This window comes from Calypte anna, chromosome 28 (genome assembly GCF_003957555.1).
Source record: "Calypte anna isolate BGI_N300 chromosome 28, bCalAnn1_v1.p, whole genome shotgun sequence".
Lineage (NCBI taxonomy): Eukaryota > Metazoa > Chordata > Aves > Apodiformes > Trochilidae > Calypte > Calypte anna.
Genome location: NC_044273.1, coordinates 4,929,226 through 4,954,370, shown reverse-complemented (window position 1 = coordinate 4,954,370; position 25,145 = coordinate 4,929,226). Strand labels below are relative to the sequence as shown.

The following is a 25,145-nucleotide window of genomic DNA, read 5'->3' as shown; positions in this document are numbered from 1 at the left end:
AATTTTATAGACACGGCGGGCAGCCAGCCGCCTGGCTTTTGCCTCACGAATCCACCCCTTCAACAGACCTCGGTCTGTATTTTTGTCTTAACCTTAAATCGTCCTTTTTGTCACAAAGTCTTCGGCGCTTTAGGGAGGAGCGGTGCATGCCGGGAACTCCCCTCATTTGCATGGGAGGGCGGGGCCGGCGAGCGGCCGCCACCGTCCCGGCGTTCCCCGCGGCGTTCGCGCAGGCGCGTTCCCGCCCCGCTGGTGCCGGCGGAGGAAGATGGCGGCGGGGCGGTGAGGGGACGGTACCGACACCGACACCGATACCGGCACCGGGCCGTGCCGACACAGCCCAGCCGCGCTCCGGGACGCGCCGCCCCGGTGACAGACCCGATCCCTTCCCCCTCCATGGCCGCGGGGCCGGCCCAGGAGCCGCGTCCACGTCGGGCCTGCTCGGGCCCCGCCGCTCCCGGGCCCCGCCGAGGCAGCAGCCCGCAAAGCCACGCAGCCTGGCCCGGGCCCCGCCAGGACTGACCCGACCTCCGCTCCGGAGGCGTCCGAGGCCGAGCCGGGGCGGCCACCCCTGAGGAGAGCGGGACGGGGGCAGCTCCTGCCCGGACCCCCGCACCGAGCGGCCCCGGGCCCCTCGCCCCGCATCTCCCCCCCGGTCCGGAACGGCACCGCCAGCGCCCTTCGGCTGCCGGCACAGGGGTCAGGATGTCTGAGAACCAGCCGAACGCCAACAACCACCACCCGGCTAACAACAACGGGGGCGGTGGAGCTGCCGGGGGCAACAACCGCGGGGTCCGCAACCCCAACCTCAACCAGAACCCGCTGATCAATGTGCGGGATCGCCTCTTCCACGCGCTCTTCTTCAAGATGGCAGTGACCTACGCTCGCCTCTTCCCACCCTCCTTCCGACGCGTCTTCGAGTTTTTCGTCCTCCTCAAGGTGAGGGGCAGCGTTTCAGGGAGCAGCGGGCGTTCCTCTGCCCTGACCTTTCATCCCACAAACGCCGGAAAGTTTGGCTCTGCTGGAGGCCGCCGGGCTGAGCTCTGGGGGCTGTTTGTCTGCCAGAAAGATGGGATCCCTGGGGTGCCCACAGCACCAGAGAGCAGGGCTGAAGTTAAGAAGCAATCCCTGGGATGCTTACCAGGCTGGGGAGGGTCAGGCCCAGGGATGTGAGGGGTTTCTGTTTCCATTTTCAAGCAGTCACTGGTTTTGGATGTGTTTCAAACATGAGATATTTAACTGTAGTGTTTTGTGGGAGTCTTTTCTAGAACCCACAACCCCGTTTGAACTTCCTTTCTTTTTGGCCATCAGCACCCCTGGCTGTGCCTGCACAGCGTCCCAGTGCCACACAACAAGGTTTTAACATCTCTTTTTGCTTTTTTTTTCTCTCCCCTGTTGTATAGCTGGGGCCAGGCTGGTGCTGAGGCTGTGGGGCAGAGTGAGTGGTCTGCCTGGCAGTGGTTCTTGCTGCTGGTGATCAGAGCACTCCCAAGGAAGTGAGAGCATTCCCAGGGCCCCCGTGCTGTGCTCAGGGTGAGGTCTGGTTCAGAGCTCTGCTGCCCACCCAGCCCTGACACAGCTCCTGCTTCTGCCAGCTCCCTCGTGGCTCCTCCTGCCACCAGGGAGGTGTTGGGTTTACTTTCCTGTGCAGCTCCTCTGCAGATGTGGTGTTTACCAAGTTGTTTATTCGTAGCAAATAGGTCAGGAGCAACCTTTAGAGAGGAGAAGTGTGTTTGGTTAGGAACCAGCCCTTGGTGCAGGTGGGAGGTCTGAGTGCTGCCTGCTGCTTCTTGGAGCTTCCAGCTGGGAACTTTGGGCAGCTGTGGGGAATGTCCCTCTGGGTTCACCACCTGCACTGTAGGGAACAGATTTTATGAGTCTGGTTTTGGTGTGGCTCTGGAGCTGTCCCTTGGAGCAAGGAGTGGGGATGTTCTCCCAGCTCCACCTCCTCGCAGTGCTGGCTCAGATGTAGAGCTGCTGGTTCTGCCCTGGGCTTGTGCCTCTCCTCCTCCCTGATTGTTGAGGTTTGTTTATTTTTGCCTTTGTCAAGCTGGGCAGGCTGCTCCAGGCTGCATCAGGAAGGTTTTGTGTTGGGGAGGGAGTGGTTGGGAGCCACGGGTGTGTTCCTGGTTTTCTCAGCATGCTTTGGAGCCTCCTGCCCGAGGTGTGGTTGTCTGGGGACAGTGCTGGTTTGTGGGGACCTCACATGGTGCTGGGACACGTGCTGGTGGCAGCTCTGCTCAGAAAGAGGAGAGGAGATTGGGTTTTGCAGCAGTGCTGAAGCTGCCTGATGCTGGGAGCAGTGGGGTTGGAAGGCATAAAAACCTTCACCCAGTTGCAAACCTGTTTGTCTTGAGGTGATGTGGGACCTTTCCACTCGAGGTGATGTGGGACCTTTGCAGGGCCAAGAAGAGGTGGTTAAAAGTGAGGGGTGTGTGTGTGAGGAGGCTGTGAAGGGGTGTTTGGGCTGATGGTCTCTGGTTTCTCCTGGCTGGCTCTAGGCTCTCTTCGTGCTCTTCATCCTGGCGTACATCCACATCCGCCTTTTCCCCGCTCTCCCATCAAACTGCCTGGAGCACGTGAGGGACAAGTGGCCCCGGGATGGCAATCCTGAGGGTGGAGATACAGCGTAACTCCAGCAGAGCCCCCATCATCCTGCAGTTCTGTGGTGTGGAGAACGTTCCCAGGAATGGTGGTTGAACCCACAGCTGAGGAGAGGAGGAGGAAGAGGAGGAAATGACTGTGGATATGTTTGAAAACAGCTCTGTCAAGGTGAAAGAGGAGTTCCTGGGTGTGTGGAGGGAGGGGTTGGTTGGTTGGTTGGTTAGTTGCAGTCATCTTATGTAACACCATGTCCTGCTGTGGTCCCTCGGTCACCTGGAGCAGGGTGTGCTCCTTGGCTCCTCCTGGGTCTCCACGTTAGCCTCTGGTGTTTACTACAGAGAGTAAAGTCTGAGGAAAGTGGCCTCTTGTCCTCCTCCTGGAGGTGAGGTCTGGGCCAGGGGGTGTGGCAGAGAGGGACAAGAAGGGGAAGGTGCTGGTGTGACATTCCTGCTGCCTTTTCCCAACAGTTTGAGCTGGATATCGAGCCCAAGGTGTTCTCAAGCCCTCCCAGGTGAGCAGCACTGAGGCCCTGCCCCCACAATGAACTCAGGAGTGTCATTTAGTGAAGCAGCCACTAAAGGTATGCAGCCTCTGCGGGAGACTGTGTCCGAGTTTGAGATGCTAGCCAGAGCAGGTAAAGACCCCTCACTGCTGTCTGTCCTCCCCTGTCCCTGTCTCTTCCCTGCCCATCTCCTTCCTCCTGCAGTCACCTGAAATGTCTCCCCTGGGGCATTTTCCTTTGGGTGTTGTCTGGGTTATAAAATCAGCCTTGGGCTCTGTCTCAGCACTTGGTGTCTCAGCTGAATGTCACCATCCTCTGGAGGTCTGCAGGGATCCCCACACTGACAGTGCACGTGCCTCCTCCTCCTCACAGGGTTTTGGGGTGGATTTTGGGTCCCTGAGTCAATGCTGCTCCTTCAAACAGTGCATTAATCCTGCAAGCCACCCAGCAGGTTGTGGTGGATTGGGAGGTGCAGCCCCACATCACTCAGGAGATCACCCTGCTCTGTCCTGCCCCTTCTGCAGCTGCTGATGGCTCCTGAGCTCCAGAGGGACATTTAGTGGCTTTGTTTTATTGAAAATGAAATTCTGGTGTTGGAAAACATCTGTTTCTGATGGTTAGGGAAGGAAATCTATTTTTAAAAATCCATCTTTTCAAATGGGTCCCAGATAACCTTAGGTTTTTTTCCCAGGTTTCTGGGGCTTTGAGGAACTTGGCCTGGTGAGAGGTGTCCCTGCCCATGCAGGAGGGTTAGAACCAGGTGATTTTTAAGGTCCCTTCCAGCCCAAACCATCCTGTGGCTGTGTGCACACCTCATTTGGTGTTTGGGCAGACTGTTTCCTTGGAAAAAACGTGTTATGATGCAAAAGGAATGATCATGGTGTTTGCTCTTTAACTGGTTTTGTTCCCAGTTGAGCTTGAATTTGTTCTGTAGTGGGAAACAGAAGATGAAAGCAGGCACAGAGGGCAGTGGGGGCTGGGTGTCAGCCCTCAGTGAGGTGGCTCTGTCAGGCAGTGTCCTGTGTCACTGTCACTCTGGTTACCTCAGCGGGTGCAAAGTGCCTTTTCCTGACGTTTTCCCAAACAATCTGGAAAGCAAGAAATGAGAACAGGAACTGAGTGGTCTGGGGGTTGTCAGAGAGGTGGGCAGGGTTGGACAACCCTCTGCCCTGAGGCTTCCCTGGAGGTTCCAGGGGAAGGGGCTGCAGGTTTGGGGGCATTTGTGTGCGATTTGGTTTAAATTGGAACCCTGGAGTCCGCTGCTGGTTCTTCTTGCCAGAAGGGGGAGAGGAGGAGGAGGAGGAGGGAGGGTTGTGGGTGCTGTTTTCTCTCTGTAACTTTGCCCAGCCTGCAGCTGAGCCCCCTCCCCCTCAGTGTGGCCACAGGAGGAGTACATCGTGGAGTACTCCCTGGAGTACGGGTTCCTGCGCCTCTCCCAGAGCACCCGGCAGCGCCTCAGCATCCCCGTCATGGTGGTCACCCTGGGTGAGTCTGGCACTGAGCCTGCTGGGGGAAGTGGTGGTGGTGAGCCCTGGTGAGCCCCTCCAGAGGGGTTGTCCCCTCTCCAGCCCTGCAGTGGCAGTCACTGGCAGCTGATGGCGCTCATTTTCCACTCAGGAGAGTGGCGTGGGTGAGTGGGATGCTGCCCGAGTGGGAGCTTGTCACAGCCCAGTTTCCTGACTGAGGAGGGAAGAGGTTGGTGGTGCTGTGACAGGGGTGACACTGAGATCTGCTGGCACTCTCTGGTTTCTCTCCTGAGATTTGCTCCCTTGGAACCCATCCCAGTCAGAAGTAAAGTCTTCATTTCTGTGAGCTGGTGCAGCAGGCTGGGTGTCACTACCACTGCCAGTCACACTGGAGTGCAGCTGGGCTGGAGGCTCTGCTGGCACATGGGGGAATGAGGAGAAGCCTCTGCTGGCCACACCACCCCTGTGTTCTGAGGTGTGGATGTTCTGAATGGCTTTTTTTTTGTCTTCTCTCTAGATCCTACCAGGGATCATGCTTTGGGGACAGGTTCAGTCGCCTGTTGCTGACGAGTTCCTGGGTTATGATGACATCCTGATGTCAAGTGTCAAAGCTTTAGCTGAAAACGAGGAAAACAAAGGTAAGGCTTCCAGCAGCTGTGCAGAGCAGTTGGGATGTTTTGTTCTGTGGATACACAAACGTCATCTTCTGACTATTGATTAACCTCCAGAGCAGGGAAACAGATCCCCTGTGTTTGTCTAGAAGATGTGATTGCCAAGGACCAGAACGAAACAAGGAGGGGAGAGGTGGCTTGCTAACGTCATTTCCCACCACCTATTGCATGCACAGCACTCAGGGTGCTGCTCTGAGGAGGTGTTTCAAATCCTTTTCCTTCAGAAGGCACTGGAAAGCTTGTTTCCTGCTTGGTGGGCTCCTCAGACCAAGCTGCTGTGTTTGTGTTTGGTTTCTGTCTCCAGGTTTCCTTCGCAATGTGGTGTCTGGGAGCACTACCGCTTCGTCAGCATGTGGATGGCCAGGACATCCTACCTGGCAGCCTTTGTCATCATGGTCATATTTGTAAGTCAGCAGGAGCTGAGCAGTGCCTGGACTGCATGTGTGTGAGCTGTGACAGCCAGGCCTTGAGCTCTTATCTGTTTGTAGAGCCCAGGGAGTACCAGGTTCTACTCTGGGTTCATTTTGTTTATTTTAATGTAGGCTCTTAAAATTCCTAGCAGTGAAAACAGGCAGAGGAGCAGGAATAGGCTGAAGTGGTGGTTTTGTTTTCAGAGAGGAGATTCATGAGTCTCTGAGTGTGGTTAAACACTCGGGCTGCCGAGGCACAGGGTGTAGATTTTGGTCCTGTGAGACTTTTAAGAACAGCCCTTGCTAAGTCACCAGGAGTGATGAAGATAAAACTCCTGTGGCTGTGTGAGGTGAGGTGGTTGCACGAGACAAGATCCTAAGAGATACCTCAGCCCGTGTTCAGTCTTGGGTGTCTGTCCCTGTGTCTGTCTGTCCTACTGCAGCAGAGCTGAGGGTTCTGGGGAGGTGTGAACTGCTGGGAGGAGCACAGAGCAGGACAGGAAGAATCCCAGATCCAGCTTTTGCTGCTGCTGTTTGGTTTGGCCCCTGCTCAAACATTCCAAATCTGCCTCTTTACAAACAAATTACTGTCTGTTTCACCTGCAGTAATACAAAGATTAATTGCTGTTTGTGAAGTCCTAATTGCTCTTTGGGAAGTGGGTGTGTGTTGGCTCAGATGAAGGAGCGTGGGCAGTGCTCAGCTCACTGTGGAACACAGCAAGTCCCAGTCTGCCTGTGCTTGGTCTCTGCCCTGGCCTGGTGCTGAGGGGTCTCCCCAGACCCCCCCAGCTCTAACACTGCCTCTCCTCTCCCCTGCAAGACACTCTCTGTTTCCATGCTCCTGCGTTACTCACACCACCAGATCTTTGTCTTTCATAGGTAAGGATTTCCTAAGGGGCTGAGGGTGTGCTGGGCACTCTGCCTGCTCCAGCACTCTGTAGCCCATGGCTGTTGCTGTCTGAAGGGTCTGGGTGTCACTGCAGAGGGAATACATCCCCCTGTGCCCCTCTCATTGCCCCCTAGAGATAATCTGTCCTCCTGACAAGTGTTGGGGGCAGTGGACTTCACTGCAGGTTGCTGTGCTTAGAATGGGGGGTAACCTGGGGGGTGGGAGAGTTCCTTGGCCCACAGCCAACTCAGTGTCACTCTGTGTTTTCCCTTCCTGCAGTTTGACCTCTTACAGATGCTGGAAATGAACATGGCAACTTGCACTTCCCCCTGGCAGCTTCCCTCCTCGCACTGTCTATTCTGGAGCCCTAGTAAGCGTAAGGACAGTGAAGTCTCTTCTTTGTCCATGCTGTCAGCCAAGTCCCTTCGGGACCTGTAGAATAATCCAGTTTTCCTGTTGGACGCTGGCATGGGCAGGGTGGTTGGTGGTGTCAGCTCACCAACAAGGGGGATAGGCTCTGGAATTTGGCTGTCCACAGTGAGGCTTGCATTGTTCCTGCTGGGTGCCCCTGGAAATAAGCAAGGCTCATTTGGGAAACCACACAGAACTGGTAGCTTTGTCACCTTGAGTTTTGTTTCAGATTTATCAACTTCTGTGACCACAATTACATTGGTGCAGCTCAAATTAAAAAAAATAAGCAACAGAGCCACCCAACTGTGCTTTCAGAGCCAGCTGATCCCCTGGCCATGGCTGTCAGCAGTGAGACAGCTGTTTTGCTCTCAGCCAATTCCTCCTCTGTGGTCTCTGCTGTGTCCCCAGCTCTGGAGTGACAGAGCTCCTTCCCTGCCTCCCCGTGGCTGAGCTGGTTCACCCTGTGCCCTGCTGACATCAGTCCCCTCTGTCCCCAGGCATGGAAGCCATCATGTCACGAGTTCTTCAATGACACCACCACTGCGTTTTACATCTATCCTGATCGTGTGGCTGGCTGACCAGTACGATGCCATCTGCTGCCACACCAACACCAGCAAGAGGGCACTGGCTCAGGTACCAGGGGGCTGGGGCCTCATTCCCACCTTGTCTCCTCTCCAGTGGGAGGAGCGCAGCTTCAGATCTGTGCCAGCCTCCCAGGCAGGAGGGACTTCTGCTCTCCAGGTCACCTTGGGGACCTGCCTGCACTCACATGGCCCAGAGTGTGATTGCTCCACCTGGGTTGTGCCTGGGGTGTCAAGAGTTGCCTCAGGCCTCCTCCTGCCCCTTGGTTTACCTTGTTCATAGCCAGGCAGTTTTATTACCTGTTAATCTGGAGCCTGCACACCCTGTGCAGAGTGCCCCAGCTCACAACCAAACCCAATCTTTTGTCCTTCCTGCTGCCCTGCCCTGATGTTTGTTGCCTTCCTGTCCAGGTTCTTCTATCTGTACCACTTTGCCTTCTATGCCTACCACTACCGCTTCAACGGGCAGTACAGCAGCCTGGCACTTGTCACCTCCTGGCTCTTCATCCAGGTGAGTGGATGTCACTATTTGTGCTGCATGTCAGTGCCACTGTGTGGGCTCAGTCACTTCTCCTGCCCCAGAGGCTCTGGCTTGCCTGTGGCTGAGCTCAGGCATTGCTGATGTTACAGCACTGCCAGTGGGAGCACAGGGGAGGAAATCACCTGCAGTTTGGGCTTGATCAAGCTTCGTGTCCAGCTGAGTCTGGGCAGCAATCTTTATTTATGTGAGAGATGGAAATAAGCCCTGGTTTGGAAGTGGAACAGCAGCAGGAGGCTGTTGAGCAGCAGGGCTGTGTGGTCACTGGCTCCAGAGCAGCTGTGTGACTGACAGCAGGCTGATGCTGAGTGAGTTTTGGAAGGTGTTAGGGGAGGATTTCCATCCTGTCCTGCTGGCAGGAAACCCATGGAGGATCCTCCTGTGCAGAGGCTGAAGAGAGAGGCTCAGGTCTGTGCAGGGAAGGTGCTGGCCAAGCCTGCTCCAAATGGACATCTCCAGGATCCTGGTTCAGGATCCTCTGTGGGTCTGTCCTGTTCTCTGTGGAAGGGGTGGAGCAGGGACCCTGACCATGAGCTACCTGAGCTCTCCTTGTTTCTCAGCCCAGAACTGACAGCAGCTTGCAGGAGGTCATAGCAGAAGGGCATAAATCTTTCCAAACTTTGGGATATACCTCGGGCTCTCTGAGCAGCCCAGTTCTCCCCCACCTCCTTGACAGCCAGAGGACAGCAGAGGTTTCCCCAGGCAGGCCCACAGCCCACCCCAGGAGTGACTCCTTTCCCTTTGCCTTCTCCAGCACTCAATGATTTACTTCTTCCACCACTACGAGCTGCCCCGCCATCCTCCAGCAGATCAGGATCCAGGAGATGCTGCTGCAGAACCAGCAGGTGGGGCAGGGGACACAGACCACGCCCAGGGACAACCTCAACAAACAACACCACAGCTGCCCCCCGTCGAGGCTGGGGACGCAGGGCCCCCTGACCCCGGGCCCCCGGGACAGCAGTGGCCCTGCTGCCCTGGCTCCTGCCGAGGCCCTCCAGCGTCATCGCCGCCGCCGCCTCCGTGGGCAGCGACCTCAGCTGGGTGGCCGAGACCGCGGCCATCGTCACCTGAAGCCTCCTTCTCTCTGACCTGAGCTCCAGCCTCCTGGAGCCCGCCGTGGTGCACGAAGCCGTGGCCAACGGGAGCCCCAGGATGCCACCCTCCTCGGGTTTTGGTTGCCCGCATCAGGGTCAGCAGCGGACCAACCCCGAAGCGCCCGTGGGCTCCATCACCATCGAAGTCACCTCAGCCCCCGTGGTGGCTGCGGAGGGGGCTCCATCCGGCACCCCCCAGCCCTTCCCTCCCCAGCAGACTGTGTCTGTCGAGGGCTCGGGTGGCCAAGCAAGGCCTAGTGACAAGGACAAGGTGACAGGGAGCCCCCCAGCCCCTGCCCAGGACACTGCTCGGGACAGGCACCCCGGGGAAGCGGGGACAGAGCAGCCCCTGCCCAGCCCCAGCAGAGAGCAGCACACCTGGCTCCAGACCGTGCTCGGAGCCGGACTCGAGGAGCCTGTCCTGAGTCTCTGTGACTTCTCTGGACTGCCAGGAAGACGTTTGGATTTCCTTTGTTTCTATTTCCTCACTTCACCATCATCCTTAACCCATTAATTCCTCTTCGCAGCAGCAGAGTGGCTGGACTGGAATCGCAGCTGCAGGAGAGCCACGGGAGAAACTTGGAGCTTCCTTGCTCCTTGAGGGGAACGAGGAGCTTATGACCCTCCCCAGACACTAGATCTGCTTCATGCCAGAGCAAAGTTGCCAATAACCAAAGCAGAAACCACAAGTTTGACCCACATCTTTTTTCTCCCCTGTCTCAGTCAGTGGGTTTGGGGGGGTGGGAGCTGCCATCTCTGGGTTAGAGCTTCCATCCCTGGGCTGAGTCCTGTGCTGGCAGCCCCGGGGAGGAGCTCTCCTGGGGGGGGCTGTGGGGTTTTAGCCTCTCTTGGATGTGTGAGGCAGAAAGAAATGGGGGCTCCTGGCCACAGGCAAAGGGTCTTAAGTGACATCTGCTGGGAAGGGGACAGGTGACTGTGGGAAGGGGACACGGCAGCAGCTCTGCCTTGCACCAAGGCTGCTGTGGGTGACCTGGTTGGGTTTTCAGTGCCTTGTCCCTCTTGGGGGACAGCTCAGCCCCAGCCTAGAGGAGAGAGGAGCTTCCCCTGGCCTCAGCCTGTGCATGAGAGGGTTCAGCAAGGATCCAAAACACTAAAGCCAAGACATTTCAGCCAATTTTTCCCTGGCAGTAGAGGGGCAGCTGGCTGTGCCAGCCCCTCAGCCAGGGGGGTGGGAATGGGGAGCAGCTCCCCGGGGGGCTTCTGGGTGGGTTTACACTTGGAGTGGAGAGGTGTGGGAGTGGGCTGGGAGGAGAGTGATGCTCGGGGAGGGAGGGGGGAGCATAGTGGACATGGGTAGGGCTGGGAGGTGAGGTGGGGGGACGGGGGCACAGCAGAAGGGTCCCTGACTTCAGCCTTGTCCCCCCACCACCAACAATGTCTCCCTGAGTCCCTCGGGGGGCTCCTTTGTGCATTTGTGGTTTCCATATCAGCACCCCAGCAGCTCGCAGCCCCTCACTTCACTTTTCTCTGCATTCCCAGCCAGGTGCCCCATTTTTTTTTTTTTTTCCCTTGTCTCTCTTTATCTCGGAGCCCCGGGTGTTGCTCTGGGGCACGGGAGAGCTGCTTGTGACCAGCGTGTCCCATCCTGCCACCGCCCTTCCGGGAAGGGGCTCGGAGCCCCGGTGCTGCCTCCGGGGATGGGCCAGGGAGTGCAGAATAAATCGTAGGCTTTTCAGAGGAGTGGGTGGGTGGGGGGGGAGGAAGGGGGTGTGGGGGGAACAAACCAAATGATTTGATGAATGAAGAGTAGAGTTCATTCTATTTAATTAATGTACAAAAATGTGTTTGTATATAATAATAAATATTACCTCTAAGGGCTGCTGTGGTGTCCTGCGGGGAACGAGGATCCTGGGGAGGGGAGGAGAGGGGTGGGCAGAGCCAGTCCAGCTCTCAAGGGTCTGCTGCCCCCCTGGGGGTCACCCCCTGTCCCCCCTCACACCTCGCAGGGGGGTGGCAGTGCGCGTGTCACCGCTGTGTCACTGGAGGGGCTGGCACTGCCCTCCCCCCGGCCCTGTCCCTGGGTGCTGAATTCCGGGGCTGTTGGGGGGATCTTGAGTTCCCAACGCTGAATTCCCGAGGGGCTTTTCCACGCTCGGTGGGGGCCCAGCCACGGGCCGGTGCCGGTGCCGGTGTCGGTACTGGTGCCGCCCATCTCACCACCTGGCCCAGGAGGGCTCCTTGGAGCTGGCTCTGGGATCAGCCTGGCTTTGCCACCCTGTCCTGCTGCCACATCCGTGTGGGCTGGGGGCTGCTCACCTTCCTCCTCTTCATCTTCATCATCATCATCATCCTCCTCACCGTTACTGCTGTGCCGCACCTGGGCAGGGCTGGGCTGGGGGGTCCCTGTGTGGAGGGAGGGGAAGGGTTACACCCCAAGCCTTGCTGCACTTTGGGTACAGCTGGAAGAGAAACCTCAGACTGATTGGGTTGGGTTGGTTTTGGATTTTTGTTGTTTGGTTGGGTTTTTGTTTGCTTGTTTTTCCTTCCTCCTTTTTTTCCCTTTCTCGTCTCCATCTTTTTTTATTTACCTGGTTTAAAAAGCACAGCCTGGCTGGAGGCACTGCCTGCTGCAGTGTGTCCTGTTCTGTAGGGCCCCCCCAAAATAACCCCCTACACTTTGAGCCCCCCAGCACCTGCAGGAGGGAGCAGGGGGGCTGAGGAGGAGCTGAAGGCCCAGGACCCCCTTCAGCCACTCCAGGGCCATTTTCCCTCCCATCCCTCATCCCTTTGCACCTGATCCCACCACAGCTGGGCCGGAGGTTCTGCTCTACCCGGTTCACAGGGATATTTGGGGGGGCTGCCAGCCCCTTCTCAACCCCCCTGCCCCGTGTCAACCTCTGCTCCCGGGGCTCCTCGGGGCCACTCCTGGCAGTGCCCAGCGCAGCCACCAGCTCGCTCCGCCGCAGCAGAGCCGCCCGCAGCTGCTCCCGCATCTCCTGGATCTTCCCCCTCCAGCTCCCGCAGTTCGCTCTCTCCCGCTGCCCTGTCGCGGGCCTGCTTGTCCCAGGGGTCTGTGGGGACCCCTCAACCTGGGGGGGGACTTTGTCGAGCTGGAAGCGCACTCGCCTTCCCTCCTTCCGCAGGGTGCTCCAGGGCTGCCCGCCGCCTGCCCCGGCTGGAGGGTGGCACCTTTTGGGGAGGGGGCAAGAGGGTTGAGCTGGGGAGTCCCTCTGTGCCCCCAGGAAGAGGGGAGGGGAGGCACCCAGCCCTACCTCTGCTCCAAGCTCAGCTGCCGGCTCTTCTGCTCCTCCGTGCCCGTGTTCAGAGCCCGGTGGATTTTCTGTAGGGCACATGGGAAGGATGAGATGGATGGGATGCGGCTTGGGGGCCACCGGGGGGACTGTGACAGCCCAGAGGTTGTGCAAGGGAAGTGGGAGCAGCAGCCCTGGGGGGGTCTCTGGGGCAGCAGCCCCACCTGGCTGGTGTGCAGCCAGTAGTTGAATTTCTTCTTGCGCTTGATGCGGGGCAGGACGAGGCGGTAGAAGATGTGTTCACCCAGCGAGGTGAGCAGGGACCCGCTCAGCCCGATGCAGAGCAGCACGAACAGCCCCGAGAAGTGGTAAATGCCCATCTGCAGGGTCTGGGGGGGATATGGGGGGTATCAGACAGGCTTAGGGGAGGGAAGGGAAGGAGAGGTCAGCATTCCCCAGAGCGTCCCCGAGCAGGGGCCGGGGCTGCCCGCACCTCGGTGACGGCGAAGACGCGCTTGCCGCAGGGCACCATCTTGTACCATTTGTCGTGCAGGGAGGTCGATGAACCCCGAGGACTTGTAGCGCTGATGAACTCGGAGATGTTGGAGGTCAGCGGCGAGTTCTGGGGGAGGCCAATGCCATAACCTGGGCCCGGTGAGGGGAAAGAGAGAGGCCAGAGCTGGGGCAGAGGGGTACAGACTCCCCCCTCAGTATCCCCAGGGCATGGGACCCTCCCCACCCTGCACGGCCCCAGCTGCAAGCAGAGCACACACGTGTGTACACACACTCACACCCATGCAGGTACACGTACAGACACCCCCCTACCCTGCTGCAGCCCCCCCTCCTCCCAACCTTCAATGGCGAAGGGTTTGCCCACGGTGAGCAGTTTGCAGTCGGAGTCGATGGACACCTCATAGTCCAGCAGTGACTTGTCCATGATGAAGGCGTTGAGCTTGGGGGGCTCCGTCCTGCACCAGCACGGGGGCACCCTCAGGGAGGGGGCTGCTCCCCGCTTCCCAAGGGAGCCCCCAGCCTGAGCCCCTTCACTGGGGTGGGGTGGTGGAAGTGGGGTGCAGGTGCACAGGCTGCAGGGAAGGACACCCTCCCTCTTGTGACCTCCCCACCCCTCACTTGAGCATAGTGACACCGGCAGGGGTGGTGGGGACGCTGTGGCGCCGCATGTACTCGTGCATCTCGGGGAAGCTCTTCTTGATGTACTCCTCAGCACTGCTCTCCCAGACCGTGCCAAAGCGGAAGCCCCGTGAGGGGTGATGGAGCTGGAAGGGGACACCAGAGCATCAGCACCCCCCAGCCCCACCTCACCCCCTTGAACGCAGCTGGACACCCTCCTACCTTTGGGTCGTGAATGCTGAGAGCTCCTCAAAGGTCTTGTCCCCCACCATGACGGCTGCCAGGTTGGCAGTGTAGCTGGAGAGCACCAGGAGGCAGAAGATGGCCCAGAGGTTCATGAGGAAGCGGCCGGTGCAGCATTTGGGCGTCTTGCTGGACACGGTGCGCCCAAAGAGGATGGCATAGCAGAGATTGAGGGCTGAGGAGTAGGAGAAGATCTTCATGCGGTTGCGGCCGTGGGGGGTCATGCCGTAGGGGCTCTTCCACTCGTAGAGGGTGAGGAAGAGTGCTGTGGTGTGCAGGGCAACGAAGATGCCCACCCACATGGTCCAGTGCAATGGCCACATGAAGGCCCCGATGGGCGACGCCGTGTCCTTGGTTCTCACCAGGATGCCCAAGCTGGTGGAGAAGAAGGGGCTGGTGAAGTCGATGACTTTGCTCCGTGCTGAGTTGATGCTGAAGGAGGTGACGGCCATGTGGGCCGTGCCACTGAGCAGGGTCCCCCACCAGCCCTGTCCAGCGCCCGTTCTTCCAGGCCCCGTATTTCCCATCGCCAACAATGTAGAGCTCAAAGTCAAAGGCCATGTCCTCAGCCAGCTTCTCCAACAGGTCAATGCAGTACCCGTAGCAGCACTTCTTGTACTCCTGGGCACTGAGCCGTTCTCAGCACCGAGCTCCTCAAAGAGGGCGTCCAACACAGCGGAGTCGTTGGTGCCAGGGTCCAGGCAGAGCTGCCCGGCGGGCAGCTCCATCCTCATCCACTCCCTGGTGAAGACAAAGGGATGCTCCACCAGCGTCACCACCCGCAGCTGGCACGGGGGCCCTTCACCAGGGCTCTGGTGTTTGCGGTGGCTCTTGCCAGGCACCCTGCTCCAGCTCCAGGGTGCCGTGGTGCCAGGTGCCCACTGTCACCCAGGTGGGGTCCCCCGTGAGTCCCTCCGCAGGCTCCAGATCCGGTAGAGCCGCTCCGGCCGCACCAGGGTCGCGTTCTCCACACGCAGGGGCCCCGTCCGGCCCTGGAAGGAGGTGTTGGCCATGACCCTGGTGGGAGGGAGCAGGTCAGAGCTCCAGCATCACCAGGGATTGGCCAGGGGGGAGTAAGGGACAGGGAGCAGAAGGTTCCAGAGATGGGCCCAGCAAAGGGCAGGGAGGAGGAGCAGGAAGAGGCCCTTACACCCTGCAGCTAGAGGTGTTAATATTTATAGAGCTAACTGTGCTCGGGCAGGGTTAGGGAGATGTGAAGTGACACATCTGCCCCCCACAGGCAGCACAAACCATGTCCGGGGGGCAGTGGGGACCAGAGAGGGGGGCGGGCTGAGCCCCACGGTGGGGGCCGCACATGGGCTCTGCACACTCGTACCCCCAACTCTGCCCTCGACCCCTTCCGGTGGCACCCTGAAGATGGTGGAGCAGGAAAGGGGCACCCACAGCACCTTCCTTACCGGGAGAGGAGGAGCCCCGGGGTCTCGCCGCCCGCCCGCCGCCGGTCGGTGCAGGGTCAGGGGTGTGGGCAGCAGGGACAGCTCGGGGTGGACGCGGGCAGCGCTGGCGATGGCCCTGGCCACCAGCTCCACCGCGTCCTGCAGGAAGAGCTCCAGCGGCGGGGCGGCTGACCTCGCCGAAGGCCAGCAGCCCAGGGGCAGCCCCTCGGTTTGCAGCTCGCCGGCGCTGAGCGGGGAGCCCAGCATCCAGTGGACTCCTGCGGCAGCAGCCCCGACTCCTCGGCCGCCTGGAAGATGAACCGAGCCCGCCGCAGGTCACAGCCGAGCAGCAGCACGGGGCTGGAGAGGGACCTGAACCGCTCCCGGTGCTGCCGGAGGGAGCGGGCGGCTCCGGGCTCCTCCAGGTAGCCGAGGTCCAGGACGGTGCGGAGGAAGAGCCGGGAACGGCGGGTCCAGAGGCCGAGGAAGCCGGAGACATCCCAGGGGTGGCAGAACACCAGGTTGGTCTCCTGCCAGTCGCTAGCCTGCAGGACGCTCACCAGCACGTCCACCAGCGTCTCCTGCGAACTCTGCCGCTCCATTTGGAAGTGGAGAGGGCTCTGCCGACACAGAGGGGTGGTGGCTGGCCCCCTGCCCGTGGGAAGGGTCCGCAGGCAGCAGCAGAAAGGGTGCCCCCCGCCCCGGAGCCTCCCTGTGCTCCCAGCTCCGTCCCACCCGAGGTTCCCCTCACCCAACACCCACCCGTGAGCAGAGGGGTGCTCAGGGACCAGCCCGAGAAGGAGACCCCGGGGGGCTACTGGAAGAGCAGGGAAGTTGCCTTGGAGGGGATTGGGTTGGGATAAAGCTGTGGTGGGGGTGGGATGGAGCCGGGACGGGAGCAAGAACGGAGCCGGCCAGAGCAGTCATGGGGGGCGGGGAGGGGGAGCGGTGCGGGTCTCACCTGTGCTCGGAAGGGCAGCGACCCGCGGGTCTCCGGGAGGCTGACGATAGGGACCTGGAGGGCAGTAGCCAGGAAATCGAGCTGCAGCAGCTCCCGGCGGGACCGCGGCAGCGCCAGCACCGCGACCACCCCGCGCCCCGCCACCGCCCAGCACAGCCACCGCGCCAGCGAGCCCGGGTCCCGCGTCGCCGGACCGCCCGCCACCACCTCCAGGCTGAGGTTATGGGGCAGCTCCGCCCCCCCGAGACGCCCCCCGGGGCCGGGGGTCCCGCCGGTGCCGGCGGCTGCGGCCAAGGCTGCGCGGAGGCGGGGGGGGACGGCGGGCGGCAACAGAGCCCCCACGCTCACGGCGGGGCCGGCGGCGGGGTCGTTGCGGGCCGGGACGCGGCAGGGCTGGGGGTGCCCCCCCGCCGCCCCCAGCACCGCCGCCAGCAGCCAGAGCGCCCGCAGCCCCCCATGCCCGCACAGGCTCCGCCGCTCTGCTCCCCGATGGGGCGGGCCGGGGCGGGCCGGCAGCCCCCACCCCCGGTTCTCGCCAGCCCCGTCCCCGAGCGGAGCGGGAGGGTCCGGAGGGGCCGCCCCGGACTCGTGCTGCCTTGCGAGGCACCCCAGGTCCAGCAAAGGAACCCCCGCTCTTGCCGGGGGTCCCCGCTGGCCTTTGGACCACCGGGACCTTCCTCCTCCTCCTCCTTCGGGCAGGCGCCCACGGACAGCGCTGAGCTGTTGCTTGAGCCGGCCCGGAGCCGTAAATTCTCCTCCCTCCCGGTAAATGCCCTGACCCGCCCCTCCATCCCTCCGCAATCGGAGCCGCAGCCACAAAACCGGGGGTGCCGAGGGGTCCGGTCCCTCAGGGTGGGGAGGGGGCGGGTGGCTGGACATGCAGCAGCTTCGCAGCAGGGATGGACGGGAAGGGGGGGATCATCCTCCTCATCTGCACTGAGGAAACTGAGGCACAGCACGGCCCGGGGGGGCTCCCCGGCACCAGCAGGACTGTGAGCTGCAGAGGGACGGAGCCGCCGGGAAATTAATAAGCAAGAGGAAGCGACCGGTGGAGCCAAAACCAGCTGGCAAAAGATATTGATCCCTGAGAAATGTAATGAGTCACAGCTAATGAATTCCCCTGCGGAGATGGGCTGGGGGTGGGGGGCAGAGGGAATCCTGCCAGGGCAGGGGAAGCGCTGGAAGCCTCATTTTGGGGGTGCTGGTCCCCCCCTGGAGCAGGGTCCCCATCCCCAAGCCCCCAGCAGCTCCTTTCCCAGTAGCTCTGCACCCCCTCGTAGCTGAGTGCTGCCTCCTGCCATGAAACAGCCCCCCCCAGACCCTGACCCAGCTGCAGCAGAGGAGGGGGAGCCCCCATCCTCCTGTTCTGCCCCCACCCAGCATCCCAACACCATTAGGAGACACTGAGACAAACTGGGAAGGATGGGCTAGGCCTGGGGGGGGGACATAGGGAAAGGACAGGCTCACTCTGCAGCCCCCGGCCCGGGCTGAGGTCCCACAGCAGGAGGGTGGGGGGGTTGCTGGGGTGGGAGCAGTGGAGTGAGTGGCTCATTAGGATAAAAGCATCGGCAGGAGCTGGCAGGAGCCTGTCCTGCACCAGGCAGCCAATTAAACTGCACCTTAAATCAGCTCATTAGAACAGCTCCGAGGCTGCTGCTGTACAGAACAGGGCAGGGGGGGTTCTATCCAAGGGTTCCCTCCAACACGAAGTCGCTGCCCTGCTCCCTGCCAGGTGGGTCACTGAGCTCCACCCCCCAGCAGGGATTGAAGAAAAACCTCAGGCGTCTTTCACTATAAAAACCAAGTCTTTTTTTATGTAAAAAATAAACCTAAACAAAACCCACAACCCCCACTGCCAGGCTTGTGACAATACAAAAGGCCCAGTCCACAGAACACCGTGAAAACCAAGTAGCTGGATCCAAATATATATAAACTGTGAATTTAGGAGATTGGAAATAGCACCTTGCTGCCCCCCTGACCCTCCCCGAAGTCAGGCCAGTGCCCCAAAACCAGCACAGGGAACCCCCACCCTGTCCCCAGCAGCACCCACCCTGCTCTGGGCACCCCCAGGAGCTGCTCAGCCCCTGCTGTCCCGGGACAGAACAATCCCACAGCAGGATCTGGGCTGGGAGGGATCCTCTGGAGCTGAGCAGCATTCCCAGAGCAGGACAGGCAGAAGGGATCTCCCAAAATCCAATCTCAAACCGGTATTGAGAGAAAAAAAAAACCAAAAAACCAACACTTTTCTGTCTGCACTGCAGGGTCAAGTAAGGAAAAAAAATAAACGAATAAAAGGGGGCGAGGAAGAGACAGGAAAAGAGCAGGAGCTGCCTCCTGAGCCCCTCCTCGGAGCCGTCTGCTCCCAGCAGCGAATCGGGGTGGGAAGGGTCCCTGTGCCCCCCGCAGGCAGCAGCCCCCGCGGGTCCCGCTCCCGTGTCACCGGGCAGAGGCTCCGGCGCCGTCACCTCCTGGCGTGGGGGTGGGCTCCTCCCCAGGGAGGGGCAGGGAGAGGCGGAGAGGGCGGGGGCTGCCTCTTCATTTGGCTGGTTTGGTGATGATGCGAGCAGAGAAGTCGAAGAGGTTCTTGTTGATCTTCCGGAGGGTGCTCACCTCCTCCTCCAGCTCGCTCACCTGGATCGTCAGGTGCTCCTGGTCTCCCACCAGATTCTGTGGCAGAAAAACACCATGGAAAAGGTTCAGGCACGGGGATCCCACATCAGTGAGGAGGCAAGTGATCCCTTGGACACAGCGAAGCCCAAACCCTTTTGTCCTCTCCCTCCTCCAAGTGCAGCCCCTCTGCTGCCAACCCCAGGGCTCATTCCTCCCCCAGGGCTTCACACATCATCCCCAGCCCAGGAGCAGCTCTCACCTTTTCCCTTGTGGAGTACATCTGTGAGTACATCCTCTCTGCCTTCTCCAGGTAGCTCTCCCCAGAGTCCTGCAGGGACCAGACAGGAAACATGGATGCAGAAGACCTGGGGGCTGGAGGAGGCAAAGAAACCCCCAGCCCTGTGTGCTGCTCTCCCTGGCACTGTGCTGTGAGTAGAGGAACCCCGTGGACATTTTCCACAGCAGCAACGAGGCAGCCCCAGCAGTGGGGCAGCATGGAGGGGAAGTTTTGCACCCTCCAGCCCACACCACCCCCACCTGCCCCCCATCTCCCCCTCCTCTGCCATCCCCATACCTGCTGGTGGAGCCCCAGGCGCAGTGTCACCCCCTCAGTCCCCTGCTCGTCGTTGCTCTCAGTGCCCTGGAGGTGTTTGCTGAATTTGGGGAGGGGGACACTGGGCTTCCCATCTGGGTTGAACATGTTGGCTGGAGCCAGCACGATGAAGGCGTTTGTGACCGGACCTGGAAGAGACAAGACAAGGGGATGGGTCAGACTCCCCCCACCCCAGCAGGGTCATCTTGTGCCTGGCACCTGGGAAGCAGAGGGTACAGGGAGCTGCCAGACCCCCTGCCACCCCCCCAGCTGCTGGGCAGAGCCTGAGCCCCTGCAGCTCCACAGCCTGGGCTGCACATCAGCAGTGGCCACTCTCCTCACTGTCTCCTGCAATGATCCATCACACACTCTCGTTTGCCAGAGCTAATGAGTGCTTTAATTACTGCATTTACCCACACAGGCTGCTGCTTTCCATCATGCAGCCTCCTCTGACCCCCTCCCTTCCAAACTCCTGCTCAATGGAGAAACCCCACTGCTGCCTCCCACCCCCCAAACCTCTCCCTATCGGACACAACCCCCTCCCAGCCCCCCAAAACCTCCCACGCTGCCTGCAGACCCCTCCAGCAGCCTTGAGTGTGAGCAGAGCAGCTCTGTCACCATTAATAAATCCCCAACCATCCATCTTCCCCTGGACAAACTCGACAGTGTGAAGGGAAAGGTTAAAAGGATCCAGATGCACCTGAGCTGCTGCAGAGGGAAAGGTGCAGAAGGAGGGAGGAGGGGCTGGAGCCACCCAAGGCTCTCAGTCTTTGCAGAGAGGAGGGACAAAAACACCTCTGAGGCAGACAAAAGCTCCTGTTCCATCACCTCCCTCTCCAGCTAGTGCTGAGCTCAACCCTCCCAGGGTGAATCCCCCCCCTGCTCTGCTCTCCCCACCCTGGGTTGCTGGGCTGAGCCTGTGCAGGTTTGTTTGTAGGGTTCACCTGAGCCATTAGGCTGAGCTCACAGATCTCAGCTTATATTGGATTCACTTCAGGGCTAACGAGCTCACTGGGGTCACGGGCTCAGGCCCTTCTCCAGACACAGCCTCACAGGGCACTCGGGTGCATGTGGGGCAACTGCTCCCTGAGGAAAACAAGGAGGAGGATCCTGGATGTCCTCAGCGACAGGGTGAGATCCATGAGTCACTCCCCAGCAGCACAGAGGGGGTTTGGGTTGTCAGCAGACATGGGTAAGGTCAAAACATTCCTCCAGACAGGGAGGGAGTCCCTAAACGCCTCTGCCCTTCCTGGAGGTGTGAAGTAAGCGGCAGAGAGAGTGCCCAGGGCAGCATCAGGGCAGCTGAAGTGAGACAGCATTGGCCCTGGGCACGCCAGGAGGAATGGATCCCAAAGATAAGGACATGCCTACCTTTGTGATTCATTGTCCTCAGGCACTGCTTGCTCTGGATGTCCCACAGCCGGACTGTTTCGTCGTGTGAGCCCGAGAGCAGGAGGCTGCCATCCGTGGAGACAGACAGACACGTCACCTGGTTCCTGGAATGGGGAAGAGGAACTTTAAAATCAGGATGACCCCCCCCAGGACTGACAGAAACTGGTGAAGGGGCAGACAGGGCAGAGAAGGGCTTGGCAGGTATGTCTGCTCCCTCACCTGTGCCCTTTGAAGACCTTCCCGTTCTCCCGCTCCGTCTGGAAGGTCCGGTCCCTTTGGACCGGCTTCAGGAATGGAGGAAGGAAGGAAGGAAGGGAAAGAGCTGTTTAGAGTCAGAAGTCTGAAGCCAGCAGGTCCATCCCTGTGTCTGGAGGGGGCAGAGGAGCACAGGGGAACCCAGGCCCTCCCACGCCGCCCCAGGCCACACGGGTCACGTAGGTGGGGAGGTGACAATGGCCAAGGGTGGCAGGGAGCAGATCCACAGCCCCACACACTCACCCAGGCACAGAGGTCAACCTGGAAGATGGAGCCATCCATGCCCCCACAGAACATGTGGTACTCAGAGAGGTCCAGGGTCACAGCCATGATCCCCACGTCGAAGAGGACGGAAAGCAGGAGCTCCCCAGAGGAGACTTCCCAGAGCTGGAGGGAGAGGGGGAAGGAGAAGATCAGGATCAGGAGATCAGAAGATCAGGAAGGAGATCAGGGGCTCAATATCACCCTGGACCAACACCCTGAGGTGGGCTGCCAGGTGGTACCAGCAGAACCATGGCAGAACCATGGCAGGGCCCAGATCAGCCTCCTCGTGACCTGGAGATAAGTTTCCCAGGCAGCTCCAGAACAGCCCTGTCAGGGCAGGAGCAGACTGCAGGCTCCACTCCCTATCCCTGGGGACTGCAGGACATCAGGGAGGGGATCAGAGGAGCTGACCCCAACATTCCCAGGGCAGAGGGACTGCAGAGCAAGCCCAGCCCCAGCCCTGGGGCAGGTGCAGGGAAGCTGCCGGGGGTTTGGAGAGGCGAAGCCATTAGGTCTGGCAGCTCTGAGTCATCGAGGAGGCAGCCAAGAAATTCAGCTACTGCAGCCCTCCCTCCCTCCTCCCCTCCTTCCTTCCCTCCCCCCAGAGCTCTGCAGCCCAACCCTGCTCCCTACCTTGGCTGTCTGGTCGAGGGAAGCTGTGGCAGCCCGTGCCAGGGGCCCCCCAAAGCCACAGCAGAGGTCGGTGATGGGGAGGCTGTGCCGGGACCAGACGTGCCGGGGGTCAGGGATCTGGGAGGGCTCTGCCTGCAGCACACTGGGGGTGACAGAGAGGGGGGGCTGGAGCAGGGTGGGTGTCAGGAGGTGGCCAAGGCTCTGCCTCCACGGGAGCCACCAGCAGCACTGAGGACAGAGGCCACTGCTGAGCCTGCTGTCCCAGAGGAGGGGACACAACCCGCTCTGCCAAGCAGGGAAGAAGTCAGAGCCAGATGCCTCAGCATGAGAAAAAAAAGATGAGACACCAGGAAAAACCTCCCTGGATAACAACAGGGCACAGGCTCCTCACCACCAGCTCAGGCAGAGCTGATTCTGCCTCCAGGAAGTGGTGGCTGATCTCTTCTTCTGATGTTCCTCACCCAGATGGTCCCTGTCCCTGTCCCTGGGCAGAGACCTCCCCACCAGCAGTGTTACCTGTAGAGGTTCCACACCAGGGCCAGGCAGTCTTTTGCCCCCGAGAGAAAGTGGCTGCTGTCATCAGTGAAGCAGAGGCATGTGAGGTCCTGGTAGTGTCTGTTCAGGATGGCCAGGAGGTTCCCATTGGAGACCTACAGGGAGGAAAGGGCAGGAGGATACTCAGGAAGAAGCACTGAGACTCCCCAGAACACCACAGCACAGTTTGAGGAGGTTCTGCCCCTTGTTAACCCCAATGATGCCAGTGCCATTTCTCTGGTCAGGGCACAAAGCTGCAGCAGGGATTCCCTGTTCACTGCCACATTACTCTGATGGCTTCTTCCAACCTCCCACAGCTCAGGTGGTGGCTGTGGGGCTGATAAAAGCCATGCTCAGCCAGAGACTGTGTCCCTGTTTGCATGGTCTGGGGTCAACAAAGATTTTAAGGTGGGCGAGGAGGTCCCTAAAAGTGAAGCTGTTCTTGTTGAAAGGCAGCACTGAGGTTAGGGAGGGAAGAAGGAGGCAGGGAAGGAGCCCTGTGTCAAGTAACAGAATCAACTCCCTCTCATTGCCTGAATTGTGCCTAAAAATAAACCCCAGCTGCAGCTCAGTGCAGAAAAGTGGTGTCAGAGGGAAGGCACAAAACGAGGGCTCAGGGGATCCTCTCCAGTTCTGTGGTTTCCAAACAGACTCTCCAAGGCTCCCTCTACCCAGGCAGCTGCTGGCAAGGCTGGGGGCAGGCAGCAAGGGCCAAGCAGAGCCCAGAACCCCCCCACACTGCAGCCCCCACCCTGCATTCCTCACAAGGACTTTTCTTCCAACCTTGCCACCAAAGAAAAACCTGACAAATCACCACAGAGCCACCCAGGTCACAAGGCTCAGAAACACCCCAGGACAGAGCTCTCTGGGTGTGACATTGTGGTGCTTAATCCTGGGGGTCAGACTGAGCCTGCTCCTTCACTGAAGTGCTCAGGATGAGGTGCACTCCCCATATCAAACCAGCACTAATTAAGAACAGAAAGACTGATGACCAGAGCCCAGCACTCTCTGCAGAATCTAGATCACAAGCTGCACACAGATATTAGGTTAAAGTGTGCAAGAGGTGCTCAAGGGAATCTCCTTCAGCTCCTGCCTCCCACAGTGGTTTGGCCACAGAAGGAACAAAAAGCTCTAAACCTCACCCAGCACCTCCTGGGAGAGCTTTGGGGAGCTGCCCCATCACCTGTACACCCATGAGGCCACCAAGCAGCCAGCCCCAGCCCAGGTAACTGGGGTTTACAGACCCAGCCAGCAGCCCCCTCCTCACCTCCCACAGGTAAATGCTCTCAGCAACCCCTGCCAGGATGTAGAGCCCATTGGGAGAAGCTGTCAGGCAGGTCACAGGCCCGGGGCAGATGATCTTCTGCTGGAGCTGGTCCTGGGGGCAGAAAGAACAGAGAGACCCTTGAGTGCAGGCTGAGGCAGGGGAGGGGAAACGAGACCCTGGGGAAGGCAGTGTGTGAGCCGTGTCCTCAGAGTGTCCCAAGTGTCCCCAGAGTGTCCCCAGAGTGTCCCCAGAGTGTCCCCAGCCCACACTGGCACCACCACAGCTCAGGGTCGATGCTGAAGAGGAGGAGGATGGAGGAGCCAAATGGGTGTGTGCAAACCCCACGGAGGGAGGTGGGAGCTGAGGGGTCTCCCCGGGAGGGCTCCGTGAAGGGAGGGGGGGGACATCTGACCACGGCGATGGGGGGGTTGGGAGAGGGCATGGAGAAAGGGGCCCGGGGGGGTCTGTCCGGAGACAGGGGGGGGTCGGTATGGGGAGAGACTCCTCCCCCACCCTGAGACAGAGGCTCTGCAGGGAGCGAACCCCGGCGCATCCCTTCAGAGCCGGGGAGGTCTCTCCGCGGGGCCCGGGGCCACCCCCCGAGCCGAGGCCTCCCGGGCCGGTACCTTCCTCTGCAGCTCCCAGACGTTGATGTAGCTCTTGCCGAGCTGGGCCCCCAGCAGGTGCTCGCCGCCCAGCAGCGCCAGCCCGCGGGGGCCGCTGTTACCGCCGCGGTACCCGGGCAGGGCCGAGCCCGAGTGCAGCTCCCAGACGGAGCAGTTGCAGAGCGGCCCCGCCGCGTCCGACACCAGCGCCACCTCCATGGGCGCCGCCATCTTCGCGGTCCGCCAGGGCCAGAGAGAGCGCGGCCACCGCCAAGAGCGCCGCCCCGAGCCCCGCCCTCCCCGGCCCCCAACAACCGCCCAGAGCGCCGCCCCCGCCCGGCGGGAAGAGCAGCGCGACCCCCCCCGGCCTGGCGGTCCCACCGGCCCTGGGGCACCGCGCAGCCCCCCCGGGACCCCCGCAGCGTGGGGGGGACCCTCTGAGCACCCCATGGACACCTCATGGACACCCCATGGACACCCCATGGACACCACGGAGCTCTGTGCGCACCCCACAGCCACAGGGACCCCCACAGGGGCCCCATAAAGACTCCATGAACACCCCTACAGGGACCCCATGGAGCCCCCCATAGGGACCCCCATAGGGACCCCATGGACACCCCTACAGGGACCCCATGGAGACCCCCACAGGGACCCCCCATAAGGACTCCATGAACACCTCTACAGGGACCCCCCGGACCCCCCCACAGGGACCCCCATAGGGACCCCCCGGACGCCCCCACAGGGACCCCATGGACCCCCCCACAGGGACCCCATGAACCCACCCATAGGGACCCCCTCATAAGGACTCCATGAACACCCCTATAGGGACCCCATGGAGCCCCCCATAGGGACCTCCCGGACCCCCCCATAGGGACCCCCCGGC

The 25,145-nt window shown here is 60.4% G+C and overlaps 3 protein-coding genes across 3 annotated transcripts; 1 reads left to right on the top strand and 2 right to left on the bottom strand.

Moving 5' to 3' along the window:
- The first annotated feature begins 221 nt into the window (after positions 1-221).
- Positions 222-9,855, top strand: TMEM259 (transmembrane protein 259). The gene is given in 22 exon segments (XM_030466353.1): positions 222-939; positions 2,502-2,606; positions 2,608-2,676; positions 2,678-2,713; positions 2,716-2,772; positions 3,072-3,154; positions 3,156-3,184; positions 4,481-4,591; positions 5,090-5,101; positions 5,104-5,133; positions 5,136-5,210; positions 5,548-5,571; positions 5,574-5,647; positions 6,474-6,531; positions 6,823-6,854; positions 7,376-7,507; positions 7,509-7,574; positions 7,576-7,586; positions 7,946-8,045; positions 8,827-8,862; positions 8,864-9,061; positions 9,063-9,855. Coding segments are annotated over 22 exon segments (2,190 nt in total). The 5' UTR covers positions 222-705; the 3' UTR covers positions 9,681-9,855.
- A 1,466-nt stretch (positions 9,856-11,321) lies between these two features.
- On the bottom strand, positions 11,322-16,989 carry GRIN3B (glutamate ionotropic receptor NMDA type subunit 3B). The gene is given in 19 exon segments (XM_030466673.1): positions 11,322-11,530; positions 12,023-12,135; positions 12,137-12,183; positions 12,186-12,316; positions 12,400-12,467; positions 12,603-12,767; positions 12,872-13,023; positions 13,231-13,346; positions 13,510-13,655; positions 13,732-13,748; positions 13,751-14,225; positions 14,227-14,375; positions 14,378-14,571; positions 14,573-14,660; positions 14,663-14,769; positions 15,171-15,221; positions 15,223-15,424; positions 15,427-15,769; positions 16,111-16,989. Coding segments are annotated over 19 exon segments (3,486 nt in total). The 3' UTR covers positions 11,322-11,487.
- A 919-nt stretch (positions 16,990-17,908) lies between these two features.
- WDR18 (WD repeat domain 18) lies at positions 17,909-24,548 on the bottom strand. The gene is made up of 10 exons (XM_030466280.1): positions 24,284-24,548; positions 23,658-23,768; positions 22,373-22,506; positions 21,857-21,998; positions 21,203-21,346; positions 20,924-20,988; positions 20,684-20,808; positions 19,295-19,461; positions 18,980-19,048; positions 17,909-18,777 (listed from the first exon to the last, which is right to left on the bottom strand). The coding sequence occupies exons 1-10, from the start codon at positions 24,491-24,493 to the stop codon at positions 18,646-18,648; spliced, it is 1,299 nt and encodes a 432-aa protein (XP_030322140.1). The 5' UTR covers positions 24,494-24,548; the 3' UTR covers positions 17,909-18,645.
- Positions 24,549-25,145: the final 597 nt, after the last annotated feature.